Source organism: Doryrhamphus excisus, chromosome 22 (assembly GCF_030265055.1).
Source record: "Doryrhamphus excisus isolate RoL2022-K1 chromosome 22, RoL_Dexc_1.0, whole genome shotgun sequence".
NCBI lineage: Eukaryota > Metazoa > Chordata > Actinopteri > Syngnathiformes > Syngnathidae > Doryrhamphus > Doryrhamphus excisus.
This window is the reverse complement of record NC_080487.1, coordinates 13,301,777-13,321,045: the sequence shown is the minus strand read 5'-3', so window position 1 is coordinate 13,321,045 and position 19,269 is coordinate 13,301,777. Positions and strand designations below refer to the sequence as shown.

Below are 19,269 nucleotides of genomic sequence, written 5' to 3'. Positions count from 1 at the left end.
GAAGGATGCTACCAGGTAGGAGGTGTAGAGGAAGACCAATAAGGAAATTGACTTGAAATTTCTCACACTGTAACTTTAAGGTGTTTGTTTGTAGAATTGCCACTGAATCTACAATATTGGGTTAATAGGAATGTAATGGTAACTATAGGGGTGTTATTTTATGTGTGGAGGGCTTTAATAATGTTAAAAATTGCATGCAAAACAAGTCCAAAAACAGGTTTTCAATGAATAAAATATATAGAGCAAGGGTCTCAAACTCAATTTACCTGGGGGCCACTGGAGCTAGGGTCTGGGCGAGGCTGGGCCGCATCAGGTTTTCCAAAAAAAAAAAAACGCATTTATTAAAAACAGAAAAATTAATAAACTTTGCTTTGGTTCCGATTTTCTACAAGAAAAGCTCTGATAAAACATTCCACTGTTCTCAAATATCTTACTTTTTATTTTTCTACACACAATAAGATCAAGAATAAAGAAAATCAATCAATCAGTAATAAATAAATATAATAATAATAAAACGGCAAATAATTAAAAATTAAGAAACCACATAGACAAATTATTTTTTTCTGATTAAAATAAACAAAGCATTATTAGAGCCCTGTAGACATGACAAAACACGACTATAGTCACATTTATACTCTTTTTATTTACAACATATTGCGCAACTGCGGGGTCTTGAGACACATGCTAACTCGCAAACTAGAGAGCTAGCGACCTAAACGGTAGCCTCCAAGTTATTTCCTTTAAACTTAAATAGCCAAAAACTTACCACTTCCACACGGATAGGGAGGATAACTATTAACAGTTATTTAACCTTTAACATGAACATGAATCAAACGTAATAATTTTTTCTGGGTACATGATACCATACAGCATCCATATCAAACTAACATTAAACTTTCATAACAAGGCGGGGGCCTCAAAGTAGTGTCCTGCGGGCCACGTTTGGCCCGCGGGCCGCATGTTTGAGACCCCTGATATAGAGTATATATAATTTGTAGACAAGGAATCTTACTTTGTGGCAATGCACTTAGCAAGGTTGGGTCTGGAACCAATTAACCGCGATGAACTCGGGATTACTGTATCACTTTTATGTGTAGGGCCCGGCTGGTGTGCCGCATGATGCAACGGTGTTATATTGAATATGTAGTCATAACACACCAGCGTCTTCTCAAAGTTGCCCTTTCTGTGCAAACAAACAAAGCTGCGAGAGAACAAAAGCAGATCTGTGCTTCAGGCTCCGTGAGGACTTCGCCGGACAGAGACTCTGCTTTATCCATTTGTAACACACACTGTAATCATTGCGCCTCTGTGCGCCGTCAGCTGTTCTCAGAACGCCGGTGGAGGCACCCCGGGCCGACTCTCCCCGGCTTATCAATGGGCTTCATTGTCTCGGGCCGGCTCGCTTTTCGCCTACGTTCACGGCCCGTGCCGTTGTAATAAAGCCCCGATTGCATCTCTCTGAGAGTGCTTGGTACGTGGATACGTGGAATTAAATGACCCCTCTGCACCGTGGAAGCGGGACTGAATGAATGAAGGTGAGACTGGGAAGTCTTGGAGACGGGATGTAATCGTAATGAAAAAGTAACCCCTCTGCATTATGTTATAGTATACGTAAGTATCTCTAGTTCTACCATATCTTACTTATTGTGTGGAAATATGGGCTAATAACTATAAAAGCAATCTTCACTGGCTAAATGTACTGCAAAAAAGGCCAGTAGGGATAATTCATAATGCCGCCGACATTGAACATACTAACTCCTTATTTCTAAAATCACAAATACTTAATGATAAAGTGAATCTACAAACAGCTAAAAAATGCATAAGGCTAAAAATAAGCTAATTAGCTAAATTAGCTAATTGTGATTGTAGCTAAAAACTAGCTAATTGTCATCCAATACTTCTCTACAAGAGAGGAGAAATATGATCTCAGGGAAGAACTACGTTTAAAACACTTCTATGCTAGGACTATGTTATGCTAGCCATAGCATTTCAGTATGTGGAATCAAACTATATATGTATATATATATATATATATATGTATATATACTATATCACCTCGTATCTGGTACGTGACAAAAAGTATATTAAAAATTACAAAAAAAAAAAAAAATTAAAATATATTAGGAAAGCAGGAAGTGAACAAATGTACCGAAAACGGTGTCGGGAAGTTGACCCGGGTCATTGGAACTGACAAGAAATTAACTACAAGAGTCAACCTCAGCATGGTTTAAAAGGCTGATTTAGCCCCCCCCCCCCCCCCCCCCCACACACACACATGATGACAAGTCCCCCCCCCCCCCCCCTCCATTCCTCTTGGCTCCAAACCAGCAGGCCAGGTGATAAACAGTGCCAGATGTTGTTAGAAGAGGGGAAAATTTCGCCACCACTCTCATATAACGGAACAGCCCACCCCCTCCAAAAAAAAAAACCACCCCCTTCTCTTCTCCTCTGACAGTGGTTGGAAAATGTGTCTTTGATAGAGAAAAATATATTTTTATATTTTCCCTGGGACCCCAACCATACAGCGCCTCCCAGGAGTGCCGCACTAAGGTGTGTAAATGCAAATCCCTGCTTTGTCAACCAGGCGTGACCCCCACCCATATGACTGATGCATCTTACATCCACCCAAAATATTTTTTTTTGTTTGACATCCTTAATCATGATGGTGTTCTGTTATGCTAACTTTGACGACCTGAATGGAATTCATAGGATTAGTACGCAGATAATAGAGAAATTGCAATAACACCAAAAGTCAAAGACTTGATTGAAATTCTTGGCTGTCGCTATGAAGACCTTTTTATATTTCCATCATATCGCCGTACGCTTTGCAGAAATATATACCTGTCAATCTTCCTGCACATGGAGTAGACCGGGAACAGCTTGGTCGTGAAAGGTTGAGATCATTGCTGCAGCGATCTGGCTTTCTTGTTGTGCTCAGTTTCCATGGATAAAAAGTATTGTATTTGTTTCCTATTATTGTCTCATTCACACTAACTTAGCATTTCTATTGCAGTATCTCTCAAGGACGCACAGGAAAGGTCTCAAAGCGAGGTTTTTACGCTTTTGTGTTGCCAGATAATAGTAGTACTAATGGCCGTGTGTTGACTCAACTCAAATAAGTAAACATCTTGAGTTTTCAAAAGCGAATGCGATCGTTCGTCAAACGGCAGCTAAAGCAGGCAAAACGCTGCGCAACATGACCACGTTTGACACCAGCTCTGCCGACCGCTGTCTCATAATTCATAATATTTTCCTATAACGATTTTATGCTATTATTATTATTTTTACTCATAATATTGCCACTTTATTCTTGTAAAATTACATTTTTTTTTCAATTTTTTGTGTTTTTTTTTTATTTTATTATGAACTTTTTAAAATTTTTGTTCTTGTAAATTTTTTTATTATTATGACTATGCTTTAAAAAAATTAACTTTATTGTGTTGTTATTTTTCATAATATTATGACTTTTTTTATAATTTTGCGACGAAAATTCGCAAAATTATTTTTCCTCATAATATTATATTATTCTTATAAAATTCTGACTTTTTCTTGTTGGATTACGACTTTTTCTTTTAATATTTTGACTTTATTCTTGCTGTTAATTTTTCTTTCTTTTTTTATTCCTTTTATTGTGTTGTTATTTTTCATAATATTATGACTTTTTTTTATAATTTTGCGACGAAAATTTGCAAAATTATTTTTCCTCATAATATTATATTATTCTTATAAAATTCTGACTTTTTCTTGTTGGATTACAACTTTTTTCCTTTAATATTTTGACTTTATTATTGCTGTTAATTTTTCTTTCTTTTTTTATTCCTTTTTGCTGTGTTTTTTTTTTGTGTTTTCTTGTTAAAGTATATTTCCAAAATGTGCCGCGGGCCACAAATGACTACCTGCACCGCACTTTGGACACCCTGTGCTGTAATTTTAAGTAGGGGTGTCACGAGACGAGACGGCACACGAGATTGGGTCTATGAGATTTTCACGTTATTTCTACGACGTTACCTTGCATTATGTTGCATTCCTTTGCACTGTGTGTATGCTAGCGGCCCCGCCTCCATCCGCCGAGACAAAGAGATTGTATGAAAAATTGTACAAAAGAGCTCACTCCGTTCTTGCTGTTGTTCTATGGAACTGTCTGTTTGGAGGCGAGAGACGAGGAAAACACATGCTTGCACATGGCGATATATTGAGACCGGCAAAATTATCGAGTTGGTCAATTAATTTATTATCATATCAGGGCTAGAAATTTTAATGAGAAATGACTCTGTATGTTTTCACGATGCCGATCCCTCATCGTCAAGCTGAAACCAAGGAAGAACTTGTAAAAATTGCGTGCTCGATCTGTTTAACGCAGTGGAAAATTGCATATTTTTCATTCATCGGCCTTGGCGCCGCTCTAGGCTCTTTCTCTGCTGTTTAATAAAAAAAAAAAAAAAAAAAAATGCTAATGCCTTTTCCCCTGCTGCTGAAACGCCAAATTAAGAATGAATGGGGGCAAATCACAGTATGTCCAAAGACGGGGCCCCCATGGTTTGGATGGGGGGGTGGAAAAATATTTAGTGGGAACGGGAGAATGCTGCAAGCATGTTCTCTAAGGGGTTAAGGGTAAAGGTTGTTGATTTGATTGATGTGAGGCAAGGTTTTAGCAGCATAGGACCAAATCCCTAATCAATACTTGATTGATTTTCAGCCCATTGATAAATGTTAAAGACGACGACCCGACATGAGTGGAAAGGAGCTGATGGAAACGTTGTGTTGACTGTGTGGGAGGCAAGCGAGCCGTGGAGTTGGATATCCTTATTTTTCATTTCCCAGCCTTGCGTGGACATGCCAAGACTGGCGGCAGTTTAGGCCGCAGCGCGTTGCCAGGTGCAGCCTTTTAGTCACTTTTAGTCCGGAGACGAGGGGAAGGTTTTGAAGTGGGTGTTTCACGTGGGTGTTTATTTATGCGAGTGTGTGGCAGCACGTACGAGGGTAAATAATCATCTCTAGGGACTTTGGGTGAGACAGGTGTTTGGTTGGGATGGGGGGGGGGGGGGGGTCATCAGTCAGCTGCTGTGTTCCTGCGCTTATTTATTTTGGGGGGAGTTTCCATAGCTGTATATTAAGTGATGCTAGTACAGTATGTCCCAGCAATTGTTGCGATCCTTGACTGATACAGTACATCTGGAATTGAACAGTATTACAGTGGCCCGATGCACATTCTAAAAAGTAAACAAACTTTACCAAAAAGTAGCAAAAATTTAATGTAAATAATCACAGTTAGTCACACAAGAATACGCATATTTAATGTATTATTGGCCTAAATTAAACATTTTAAAGCATAAAAATGGCTAAAACGAAAATGTAGGGCCTTGGAATATGTTGATGAACTGTAGTAATGTTGCAAGTAACACGCACCAGACTTGATTGCCAAAACAGCAGGCTTTTATTGCAGGTTGGGATTATTTCGCAACAGGCAGAGTAACAACATAATAATCATAATAATAAAAAACTATTAATTACGATAAATGAGGGATTTCCGAGAAGATAATATTCGGGAAGAACGTTGAAATTGTTGGAAAATTTATTTAAAAAAAAGGAAATTTTACAAGTCAAAATATTAAAGGGGAATTTCTTTTGGAATTTTGCCTATCATTCACATAAACATATATTTATTTCCCTTCTTTTGTGCATTATAATACCAGAAAACAAGTTAATATGAGCTAGCTAACAATGCACGTCATTGGTTCGCAGCTAAGTTGACGCTTCGGCCCTAACAAAAAAAAATCAAAACAATGCCGACATTGTTCCATTTACATATCTAACCTGGATATTAATAGAGTTACAGTGATATTGTTATTGTAGCAGCTAACACAAAGTACTATATTTTTAGTCGTGTAACTGACCTAGTACCGATCTCGATCCTGAGAATTGAACCGGGACATCCGCAGTCCCAGACAAGATTACATTTGGAAAAAAACGTTCCCGATGTTTTCGCACTGATCGTCATTCCGTCCTTTTGTGGCGTTGTTGGTCGTGTTGAACCGCCCTTTGCTCGTCGCAGCGTTCCTGCAGAGAAATCTCAAATATATCATATACGTAGTTAGCGCAGGCTAGTTTGTAGCGGCTGCCAAGGGAAAGAACCACTTGTGTCAAAAGTCTCGGTAGCAATCAGCGTTCGCAACAAATTGCGTCTTTAGAAGCGACAGGTGGTCTGAAATTGAAGCGAATCTGTGAGACTGAAGCTGTGCAACCTCCAGGTCACCTGGAGATTCGTATATAGGAATCTATTTGGATTCCTACAACCTTCTATCAAACCTCCACATCTCAATTTCCCGTTTTGATTGATATGGGAAGATTCTAATAAGATGTGATTAGACGGTTAGAAGTGTTTCTATAGTTAACATGCATTTGACGCACAAAGCGCTCAGCCTGCCTGCTCCCATCAGGGATGCTGTTAGAGGCGGCGAAGCTAGAATGCTTTCAAGGCAAGAGTCGTTTCCAAAGCAGCACGTTTGTTTTGTTCTATGTTCGTACTTGCACTAATTTCCTTTAACCGATGAAGAGTATCAAAACAAATGTACCTGAAGTACGCTGAGCACAATACCGATCAATCTGTTGTCTGGTGAACAAGCTTACTCCTTATGCTCGCCTGACAAACAATGCCCAGGGCCAATATGTACAACAGAAAAAAAACTATGAATAAATCAAAACAAACTGTTTTTCACAGGAAGCACGAAATCCAAAGAAATACAGCTTGAATAGGTGCAGATTCTGGAAAATCTAGAACTCTTTCTGTGCCATAAACGCAGCGTCCTTCTACCAATATATTGACTATCTCCCAACTATGTCCCAACCAGGCCTCTAACATGTAATGTCCCTCTGATGTACTCCCTCCTGATCCTATCCATCCTGGTCACTCCCAATGAGAACCTCAGCATCCTCGTCTCTGCTACCTCCGGCTAACATGTAATGTCCCTCTGATGTACTCCTTCCTGATCCTATCCATCCTGGTCACTCCCAATGAGAACGTCAGCATCCTCATCTCTGCTACCTCCGGCTAACATGTATGCTACCTCCGGCTAACATGTAACGTCCCTCTGATGTACTCCTTCCTGATCCTATCCATCCTGGTCACTCCCAATGAGAACCTCTGCATCCTCATCTCTGCTACCTCCGGCTAACATCTGATGTACTCCTTCCTGATCCTATCCATCCCGGTCATTCCCAACGAGAACCTCAACATCCTCGTCTCTGCTACCTCCGGCTAACATGTAATGGCCCTCTGATGTACTCCTTCCTGATCCTATCCATCCTGGTCACTCCCAATGAGAACCTCAGCATCCTCATCTCTGCTACCTCCGGCTAGCATGTAATGTCCCTCTGATGTACTCCTTCCTGATCCTATCCATCCTGATCACTCCCAATGAGAACCTCAGCATCCTCACCTCTGCTACCTCCAGCTAACATGTAATGTTCCAATGATGTACTCCTTCCTGATCCTATCCATCCTGGTCACTCCCAATGAGAACCTCAGCATCCTCGTCTCTGCTACCTCCGGCTAACATGTAATGTCCCTCTGATGTACTCCCTCCTGATCCTATCCATCCCGGTCACTCCCAATGAGAACCTCTGGTGTTTTTGTACACAGGAAATATTTGTCATGGCTTGATTGGTAGCCTGGGATGTCCATGCGCTCCCTCGGCAGGCGCGTGCGTAACGCAGCCTTGTAATGAACCTGGTCTCCATCCCTCTGCGGCTTTTATTTAAATGCTCTTGTTATTACTGACACAAAATACGACATTTTTTTTTTTTGTAAGCCGGTTTGTTTGCTCGGCGGTTCAATTATTAAAATAATTAGATGTACATTCTTCCAGAGGTCGTGACGCAGAAGAGCCTTAACCAAACCACAAGCTCCAGGGTTGCATTCATTTGTCTCTGCTTATACTGTACAGTACCGCGGTTCTCCTGCCAAAAGCCTCCATCTTCTGAAACCCACCTCGAGTTCCACTTTAATTAAGACAATGTGGCCGAGCAAGTGGAAAAAGGACAAGGGGGTGTAGAAGCTGTAGAAACTATTATCATAAAGGCTCACTTTGTCTCTTCTTCGTCTGCTAGTCGGATTCTTCGTATTTCTCCTTTTGAGTCCATAAAGATTTCTAAACATTAATAATTGATGGCCGAGTCGTGAGGAGAAATGTCAGGCAACCGATCCCATCTAATATGGTCGACTATTGTATTACATATTGAATAGATAAGTTCCCCTTTCAGTAGCCGTGCATTGATGATAACGCCGTCTTGGGATTGGATCTCGTATCATTTTAATGAAGAGGAACCGATCTGATGCATTTTAAACGCTCGCCTTATCAAATGAGCCACTTGTCACTCAGAGGGTAACTGATTTCTGTGCTTAGGTTCTCATAATTATTATTTTTTGTGTGTGTGTGTGAATAAGCTTGGACACACTTCTGTGTAACAAATATTACGATATGATATTGTTTACATTGGAGTTTGAACCTGATTGACATTTCCTTGTCTGTACGTTGGCTCCCCGTACGCTCCAGACCGGTCTTTGGGGTTTGGTTTAGGATCTGAGTGTGAGGTGTGTTCAACATGTGATGAATGGCCGCTTGTGCTAACCTGGAAGAACCAATATGGATGGGTCTGTTTATCCCCAGCCAAGCCCATCCAATGGTAATTGGCGCCATATGTCAGGCAGATAGAGCCCTCCTTAGTGCGCCCCTTCTAAGGTCAATGGCGGAAAGGTCAAGTTATGGGGGCGGGGGGGCGGTGAGAGTCACTCAAACTCGCTCGCTCAACTCGTTGTCCAATGTGGTCTGATGGCAAAATACTGAAGCGAAAATTTGTTGTTGTTGTTTGATTGGAATATCTCCTACTCAGAATTCCGAGTTCCCTTTGTTGTCGTGTTTGGTAGCATTTTTATCCTAGCCCAATAAAAACACATAGGTATCAAGTCCCAACTGCTTTGGTTGGTGTTTTTGAAGTATGACTATGTCACAAAAAAAAGTATCCCCTCGACCTTTTGTCGTCTTTGTGGCATTGAAGTGAACCACAACTTAGGGTATTGCGAAATGAGACCGGTAGTCCGGTGGCCGGACCGACATTTGTTTCGAGTAGGCCATGTTCTATGCCACCACTGTCGAGGATCGGCGCTATGGCTTTAAGGTGGTCGGCGCCCGTTTGCGGCGGTAATCCCAGAACCCATTGGTGGACACCAGTGGTTAGGGATGGCGTCCAGCTGAAGGAGTCGTACCGAGTCTTTTTATGAAGGGGGGTCCAGATGGTGTGTTCCAACTAAGGATCACACTCCTCTACCTTCCTCTAAGGTCTAGTTTTTAATAAATGCGTTTTTTTTGGGGGTTTTTTTGAAAACCTGATGCGGCCCGGCTTCACCCAGAACCTAGCTCCGGTGGCCCCCCAGGTAAATTGAGTTTGAGACCCCTAGTCAAGGTTGAGAAGCAGACCTTCAGGTATTGCGTAATGCAGTACAAATTTTCAATTGTCAATGAAAGAATTTGAAACGTACACGAAACTTAACACAGTAGAATTCCCAAATCCCCCGGATAACACAATTCTGCATTTTCAATTTCCTTAGATCAAAAGTGGCAAGTCGGAAAAGGAATGCCATGAACTTCTGCTCAAGAGCCTGCAGTACCTGGAACGCTACATTTACCTCATTCTCTTCAACACGTACCTGCACCTGGAGAAGAAAACCTCCTACCAACGTTCCTTCAGCCTCTGGATGGAGCAGGTATCACTTCCCGTTTTATTTTATTTCTCCCTGTTCTTGGATCTTTGGGCTTAAATCAGGGGTCGGGAACCTTTTTGGCTATAAGAGCCATGAAGACCAGATATTTTAAAATGTGTATCTGTGAGAGCCATATACATTTTTTTAAACATTGAATGCAATAAAATGTGTGCATTTTTATGTAAGACCAACAGTTTTAGATATAATGGGCTCTAATTACGTAGACCAGGCACACTACCCCACGCCAATGGGGTGTGGCCAGCACACTTTTGTGAGCAGCGCAGTGTCTAATAATAAATCAAATACTTGCTGCCATTAATGCAACTTCTGCTGCTGCATGGTTTTGCACCGTACTCAGTATATTTCATTCTTTTGGCCATCTTTGCCAGAAGGCTTGCTTCTGCAGCTTTAGCTAGGTGACGATTTGACTAAAAGAGGAAAGTTTATATTTACATGTTGACATCTTAATGACCGAGGTACACTACCGCATTACCCAGTAATAATCGAGTTTTGGTGTTTGACCTGGAAAATATCATCAGGAAAGATGGATATGGTTGGCCGTATTGCAGTAGAAAATAGATGGACGGATTAAAATGCGTAAGAAAGTTGTTGATTTTTAATATTTTTAACAGTGATTTATGTGATGTTTACTTTAAAATGTTAGCAAACATACATTTTTCATTCATTCATTCATTTTCTACCGCTTTTTCCTCACGAGGGTCGCGGGGGGTGCTGGAGCCTATCCCAGCTGTCTTCGGGCGAGAGGCGGGGTACACCCTGGACTGGTCGCCAGCCAATCACAGGGCACATATAGACAAACAACCATTCACACTCACATTCATACCTATGGACAATTTGGAGTGGCCAATTAACCTAGCATGTTTTTTGGAATGTGGGAGGAAACCGGAGTACCCGGATAAAAAACCCACGCATGCACGGGGAGAACATGCAAACTCCACACAGAGATGGGCGGGAACCGAACCCTGGTCTCCTAGCTGTGAGGTCTGCGCACTAACCACCAGACCGCCGTGCCGCCCACATACATTTTTATTGTGGTAAATGCTTGAGAGCCAGATACAGTCATCAAAAGAGCCCTACCTGGCTCCCGAGCCATAGGTTCCCTACCTCTGGCTTAAATTCATCTTGTAGCCGCAATTATTAGCTTGCATTGAAATGTCAAGTTGATATACGGGTTGTAAATGAGTCTTTGCTCAGGTCACATCTGCACACCTTCTGGTGAAAAGAGGGTACAGAAGGTGTGAAAGGTGTCCATAATTTGCAGCCTTTCAGTTTTTGTCCACCATGTCGGGTTTCATCATAGAAGGAGAACGTGCTTAAATCATCCACGCTGGTTTGCTTTTCCTCCAGGAATGTACTAGCTGTGGTTCTCATTCCATTTTTTTTTTTGGGACGTATCGAACCTTCAAATGGTGCTGGATCTTTATGTGTGTACATTAATTATTAGACCAGCTGTGCTTTTGGTTACGTATAGTAAAGCCAAGAATTTAAGATCTTTCCATAGAAAGGAGTAGTAAATAGTACAAATGCACGCTGCAATAAAAATTATGTTAAAAGAATAATAATCGTATTACCGTACCACCCAAAACGACCCTTTGACCTCATTTTCATAACATGGCTTACTTTATGCAAGGAATTTTTGAAATTCACCAAATGAAAAAAAAAAAAATCTCTTTGTCCCTTTTCATTCGATGAGGAATAAAAGCGGCACGGAATTCCAAAACGGACTGGAACAATTGCTGAGAAAACAGCTGTCAGGGAAATATGCTCAGTGAATGGAGGCACGTCCTTCCTGTTATGAATACCGAATACGCGCAACGATGGTTCCCAGTAATTTGGTCCCCCCCCCCCTAAATAAATGAACCCTCTTGAAAAGTTGACTTATGTGCATTTCCTGATTTGGATCAGTACCTTACACGAGGTAAATGTCTAATAATAATAATAATAATAATAATAATAATAATGAGCATATGACTCTGATAATCATCTAATAAGACCGTTTTTTTAATTTAGCTTTATCCAGATTTCTGGGAAATTGAAGAAGTTCAATTCCATGCTGATGGGCCAATTAGTGACGGACTAAATTGACATGAAACTGAAATCCTGACTCTGTTTCTAATGCCGGTATTATGCGCTTGACCTTTTTGGTGGGAAATTTAGCAATTCTAGCAACATGACCTCGTCTTCATTTTCCAGCACTTAATGCAGAGCTCTGACTCTGAAGAACAGCTGAGAGTAACCCATAGCCCCCTTTACCCAGAGGCCCCCCTTCCCTTGGGCACCTCCATGTGTTCCTTCTTAGACTACTGGCTGGATGGAAGGCACCTGGCAGAAGCCAGTAGATCTAGGTGTATAACATCTATAGAAAGTTCTTGGACAACACAAACCTGGACTTGGTGTACAAGTAATCCAGAAGCCAGTGGTTGGGTTCTTAAGAGCTGGTTTGTCGTCAAACAACAAAACATTGGACTAGTTTTGGAAAGAGTTTTAAGTCCAATCACCGACTAGCTCTAAGACCGGTTGTGTTGGTCTTATTCAAAGTAGAAGCCATCCTGAGGTAAGTGTTTGGATAAAGAACCAAGAGGTCTGTCAAGGAAGATTTTTAGTGTTGGCCACAGAGTCAGGAGATTGGGAATTGCGTTGTTTTTCTCCGTGTACTCCGGTTTTCTCCCCCATTCCAAAAAAAATGCTAGGTTAATTGGCGACTCCAAATCGTCCATAGGTATGAATGTGTCCAACAAGGTCTTAGACTGTGTGTTTTTGGTCTAAGGTCAAAGTGTGTATAAAGAGTTGGATTCTGATGACACAACATCCAAATCAAGACCAGGACTTGAACTGTTTTTTAGGCCAATTGGAAGGCAACCATGTCACCAACAAGCTCTACGACTGGTTGTTTTGGTCCCAGTCGTTGAAGGAATTCAGAGGCTAAAGGTTGTATAAAGGAACCCAGGAATTCAAATAGGTATTGAACTGGTTTTTACACCCTAGTCACACAGTAGTACCAGTGATCTTGTTGTCAGTGGTGAACTGAAAGATTGAACTGCGGTCATTCAACATTAAAATCAACAAGACCGGGACTTAAGCAAAGTCTTGGACTGGTTGTTTTGGTCCCAGTCGTAGAAGGAATTCAGAGGCCAGAGGTTGTATAAAGGAACTCAGGTATTTGAATAGGTATTGAACTGGTTTTTACACCATAGTCACACAGTAGTACCAGTGATCTTGTGGTCAGTGGCAAACTGAAAGATTGAACTGTGGTCATTCAACCTAAAAATCAACAAGACCGGGACTTAAGCAAAGTCTTGGACTGGTTGTTTTGGTCCCAGTCGTTGAAGGAATTCAGAGGCCAGAGGTTGTATAAAGGAACCCAGGAATTCGAATAGGTATTGAACTGGTTTTTACACCATAGTCACACAGTAGTACCAGTGATCTTGTGGTCAGTGGTGAACTGAAAGATTGAACTGTGGTCATTCAACATTAAAATCAACAAGACCGGGACTTAAGCAAGGTCTTGGACTGGTTGTTTTGGTCCAAGTCGTTGAATGAATTCAGAGGCCAGAGGTTGTATAAAGGAACCCAGGTATTTGAATAGGTACTGAACTGGTTTTTACGCCATAGTCACACAGTAGTACCAGTGATCTTGTGGTCAGTGGCAAACTGAAAGATTGAACTGTGGTCATTCAACCTAAAAATCAACAAGACCGGGACTTAAGCAAGGTCTTGGACTGGTTGTTTTGGTCCCAGTTGTAGAAGGAATTCAGAGGCCAGAGGTTGTATAAAGGAACCCAGGAGTTCAAATAGGTATTGAACTGGTTTTTACACCATAGTCACACAGTAGTACCAGTGATCTTGTGGTCAGTGGTGAACTGAAAGATTGAACGGTGGTCATTCAACCTAAAAATCAACAAGACCAGGACTTAAGCAAGGTCTTGGACTGGTTGTTTTGGTCCCAGTTGTAGAAGGAATTCAGAGGCCAGAGGTTGTATAAAGGAACCCAGGAATTCGAATAGGTATTGAACTGTTTTTTACACCATAGTCACACAGTAGTACTAGTGATCTTGTGGTCAGTGGTGAACTGAAAGATTGAACGGTGGTCATTCAACCTAAAAATCAACAAGACCAGGACTTAAGCAAGGTCTTGGACTGGTTGTTTTGGTCCCAGTTGTAGAAGGAATTCAGAGGCCAGAGGTTGTATAAAGGAACCCAGGAATTCAAATAGGTATTGAACTGGTTTTTACACCATAGTCACACAGTAGTACCAGTGATCTTGTGGTCAGTGGTGAACTGAAAGATTGAACTGCGGTCATTCAACATAAAAACCAACAAGACCAGGAGTTAAGCAAGGTTTTGGACTGGTTGGTTTTGATCTGGTCAAAGTATGAGTAATCCAGTGATTGGATTCTGGTCATACACAATAAAAACCCACACCAGGACTTCCAACAAAGTTTCAAACTACGAACAAATGCACACTGAAGAACATCTGTATGTGTTCAACTTCAGTCCAAAGTTGACGTTTTAAGCATCATAGAGTATTGTGTTTCCCGGCCCAGTGGCTCCAGGACCTGGCTCCCCTCCCAACCAATCATATCCAATTTGCCCAAGGGCGCAATCGTTAGCTCGTCACCAGTGACCGTGGTGGGATTGCTAATGACACAGGGAAGTGTGAGGGCGCGGTGCGGGTGTCCTCGCCAGCGCTTGTGTACACAAAGCAGCTGTCGGCTGCCTCGTGTTTGATGGCCGCTTTATGAAATATCATTTTATCGCTGCAATACTGCAAAGCGTATACTGTATGTACTAGATATGAGTACCCCCCACTGTTGGCATCCCACAGGGTTTGGGCCACATGTAGATATGTTTATCTTCAAAGCAAATGCTTCTCTGTAGATTTAGCGTTGCTGTCGGACAAATATTGACACTAAACGTCATTACTTGGTTCCGTGTAGCGACATGAAACATCAGGGGGGGATTGGAACCGAAATGTTTGCCCATCCCGAAACGACAACCATGGCGGGACTTGTGTAGGCTGCATTCCGGGGATGCTTTCAGAAGACGTGGTCTGCCGGTCACTCCAGCTGTTTTGGATGTGGGGCACAGAAGCCGAAAACTAGTATGAGGTGACCCAGAATGCTGGGAAAGACGGGAATTTCGATGAAAAGCCCAAGAACTCCAATGCCAGTCCTTCTTTTACAAGTCTGGAATCTGGACCGAGTCAATGTTGTACTGCTGAATGACCCATCCGTCACCAAACAGACTGAAGTCCGTACTCAAAACCTGAATTTGGGCACCCTGGTAGTCAGGGTACCTTGGAATTTTCCTGACACCTTTGGTGATTTCATTCATGGATGATCGGAATCAGCAGCATAGAACCCAGATCGGCACACTTCCTGTAAGGACCAGTGATCGGGTCGAGGATCGGCTTGTGTTTTGAGTGACATCTGTTCAATTCCGCTATCTTAGCAAAAACTTTTTGTCCTAAAATCCTCAGTATTTTTTGAAGAAATGTAAGATTATTGTCTTATGACAACCGTCCTTGCTTGGGTTGATCCAAAGATCCTATTTTGGTCAAAGACGGAAAGCTTTTTTGCCTTTGCCATCAGGACGACAGAAAATTTATATTTTACTGCAGACTTTGACTTTTGAACACCATGGTCTTGGTTTGTTTCGGCTTTTTTGGAGTTCCCTCCGTAGGGTAGCTGGACTCACCCTAAGAGATAGGGTGAGGAGCTCAGTCATCCGGGAGGGGCTCAGTCCGGATGCCTCCCGGACGCCTCCCTGGTGAGGTGTTCCGGGCATGCCCAGCCGGGAAAAGGCCCCGTTGCAGACCTAGGACACTCTGGAGGGATTATTTCTCACGGCTGGCCTGGGAACGCCTTGGTGTCCTCCCGGTGGAGCTGGAGGAGGTGGCCGGGGACCGGGAGGTCTGGGCTTCCCTGCTGAAACTGCTGCCCCCGCGACCCGGACCCGGACCCGGAGAGGCGGAGGAAAATGAATGGATGGATGGGCTTTTTCCACTGATTACGGAAACTTGTGATCCGCATACTGGTTTTGGCTTGAGCACTTTATATTCCGGATGCTCTTCCGGACGAATACCAGTGATGCTTACTAGTGGAGATTCCAACCCAGGGCTTTGCTCCCAAGTCCAGAACGCTAACCACTACACCACCGCGGCTTGATATACCCTTGTCCAGGTACATCTGTACGCGTTGATTACCCTTTGGATCAAATACGAAAACATCCAAGGGTGGCGGTAATTGAGGTCAGAGAATCAGATTATCCATAGCAAACGTTGCCTTTGCCGCCGTTCAATACGGCGGTCACGTGGCACACGTGCCAGTGTTTTGTAACCTTCGTTTGAGAAGAATAAAGGCTGCTCCCAATACAGTACAAACGTCACATGTAGAAATGGTACACCGCCCGTTTTGCTTCCCCAACGCCTCTTTTGGCTCCTTGTGGCTTCCCAGCTGATGCCACTGTTTAGACAGCTGGACCCACGGAGTCTATGAATCAGGTTCAGGGATCCGGGTTACCGGCGACGCATCCACGCTCTTCAGCTGCGAGTCCCAGCCGCTGATTTAATCGCTCCAATGTGCCGACTCATTTCTTCCCATCAAGTGGCTCACACTGAGGGGAAAAATCCACCGTGAAAGGGAAGGAATATTGGAGTACAAGAGTACAAGTACAAGGTTAGCGCACAGGCCTCACAGCTAGGAGACCAGGGTTCGATTCCACAGTCGGCCATCTCTGTGTGGAGTTTGCATGTTCTCCCCGTGCATGCGTGGGTTTTCTCCGGGTACTCCGGTTTCCTCCCACATTCCAAAAACATGCTAGGTTAATTGGCCACTCCAAATTGTCCATAGGTATGAATGTGAGTGTGAATGGTTGTTTGTCTATATGTGCCCTGGGATTGGCTGGCCACCAGTCCAGGGTGTACGACAGCTGGGATAGGCTCCAGCACCCCCGCAACCCTCATGATGAGGATAAGCGGTATAAAATGAATGAATGAAAACTTGTTTACCTGTTTTTTTTTTTAAATTACTAGAGCCCCCCAGACATGAAATAGCACCCCTATAGTCACTTTTACACTTGTATTACCCAGTATAGTAATAAAATAAGACAAATGACTTGTTTGATGGGTGTTAGAGTTTTAGCTTGGTGTGGGTTAATACCCTTGTGTAGGTTTCCGCCCACATTCCAAAAACATGCTAGGCTAATTAGCCACTCCAAATTGTCCATAGGTATGAATGTGAGTGTGAATGGTTGTTTGTCTATATATGCCCTGGGATTGGCTGGCCACCAGTCTAGGGTGGACCCCGCCTCTTGCCCGAAGACAGCTGGGGTAGGCTCCAGCACCCCCGCGACAATTTGGAGTAAATTACGACTAACCACATGAAACAAGTTATTTGTCTTATTTTATTACTATACTGGGTAATACAAGTGTAAAAGTGACTATAGGGGTGCTATTTCATGTCTGGAGGGCTCTAGTAATATTAGAACCGGAGTACCCGGAGAAAACCCACGCATGCAAACTCCACACAGAGGGTGGAATTGAACTCGGGTCTCCTAGCTGTGAGGCCTGCACGTGAACCACTTTACCACTGTGCAGCCCTACTGGTATTGTTGATTAGGTGAATGTCGGGAAGTTAGGTAGTTATTTGGAATTCTGTGTCTCCCAAGTTTTCCCATTGTTGGCGTGCCGTCATGTCTCCGCAAACAGGTCGCCGCCCGGGCCGGAGTTTACGACATCCTCAACCGGCTGAGCTTCAGCGAGTTCAATAACCCGAGGGACGCCCCACTGACCCCGCTGGCCCGGCTGCGTTGGCGCTGGCAGCAGCAGAACCTTCCGTCGCTTCCTTTCCGGGGGGACTTCCTGTGAGGCGGGATCACTGTGAACCACACCATACAGTACTGTGCTTTTCACAATAAAAGACTTAACTTCATGCCTCTTAAATGGCGCCGTCAAATAGTTTCGGTCTCGAAGTAGAAGTCGCCGTGCCTTTAATTGTCGCGAATGATCGTTTTGATCAAAGTAATATTTATCGTCTTGATATGCAGGTGAGAAGGTTGCTTCCGTGGTGAGAGGTCTCACTCCACAGAGAAAAACCCACTCTATTTAAAAGTCCATGTTGCGTTTAGATGGACGCTACTTATGCTACTATATATATCAATTTTATCATTTTTTATTATATTATTATTATTATTATATGATCATTTTTTATCGTCATGCTTCAAGATTATTTGGATTATATTCTTGAAAAAGCGACTTTATTATCGTAATATTATGACTTGATTCTTGTTAAGCTAATTTTTTTTAATTCTAACATTTTTGCAATAATACAATTTTATCTTTTATTGTAATTTTATGACTTAATTTTCACCAAATGTAGTTTTTATGCTAGTCGTAGTACTACTCTTTATTGTCAACTTTTTTCTGTAGCATGACTTATTTTTGTCGTGTTTTTTCTGCTATTTGTATATTACGACTTTATACTTTGTACTATACAAATTCTGCATTTTTTTTCTCATAAATTTATGTATTAATTCTCATAATATTCCCGCTTTTTTTTTTAATTTAAATTACGACTCTTTATTCTGATAATATTTCCACTTTTTATTGCAATTCCATGCTTATTCTGCTTAATAATCTTACTTTACTCTTTGTAATATTACAACTTCATGTAAAATTCAACTGTTTTTATCCGTTATTATTCTGACTTATTCTTGTAAAATTCTGTTTTATTTTCTCGTAATAGATTTTTTTTCGTTATATTTGTCTTAATCCTTGTTCATTCTGTTCCTTTTCCAGTGTTGAGTAAGACCACGGTGTCCTTAAACGTCGCATTGATTATTTAGTCCATATGCCGACGTTTGACCGTATGATGTTGATGAAAGATGTTCGTTTTATTAGTTGTACTTAGCCATGTCATGTTCTAGTTGTAGTATTTTTTTTTATTATTATTGTTTGATCTAACTTCGACTTTTTTTTTAGAGCTGAAATAAATCAAATAGATGAAACCGTTTCTGATGTTGTGTTTTTCCGTGTTCTGTTTTCTATTTGGCGCTTGAGCCAAGTAAGGTCTTTTTGGTTTCCTTCATACCCCCCCCCCCTTCTTCCGACTTATCTGCTCAGCATCTGGTGCTCCAGATATACTAAGCAGCCGCTTGTATATCCGGGCGGCCTCTTCATGTTGTATCCACGCCAACGTTGGATACAGATGATGCATTGTTGGGACGGACATCCTTCACCTCTTCGCTATCCAGTAATAAGAAGCTTAGGTGGATCAAACGGCTAATCTTGAGTCGCGTTTTGAAGTGGACAGGTCTTCATTTAAGGAGTATGGGGATTGGGGGGGGTGGTAGTGGGGGGGGGTATTGTGATTAAAAGCTGCTTTGAAAGGCTGATATCCCAGATCTCTTCCCGTCTTGTTAGCGCATAGCGGCCTTATCTCGGAGAGTACGGAAGTTGTCTGGATGTTATCACGTCACACGGGGGCCTCTCC

At 42.3% G+C, this 19,269-nt stretch overlaps 1 protein-coding gene across 3 annotated transcripts in view; it reads left to right on the top strand.

Moving 5' to 3' along the window:
* The window catches only part of pald1a (phosphatase domain containing paladin 1a), a 48,855-nt gene extending 30,066 nt beyond the window's left edge, over positions 1 to 18,789 (top strand). For all 3 annotated transcript variants that reach the window (XM_058061025.1, XM_058061026.1, XM_058061024.1), the window contains 2 exons: positions 9,605 to 9,760; positions 17,487 to 18,789. In XM_058061025.1, the coding sequence (XP_057917008.1) occupies positions 9,605 to 9,760; positions 17,487 to 17,645 (315 nt within the window). In that variant the 3' untranslated portion in view covers positions 17,646 to 18,789. The remainder of the gene's footprint in view (positions 1 to 9,604; positions 9,761 to 17,486) is intronic.
* The last annotated feature ends 480 nt before the right edge of the window (positions 18,790 to 19,269 follow it).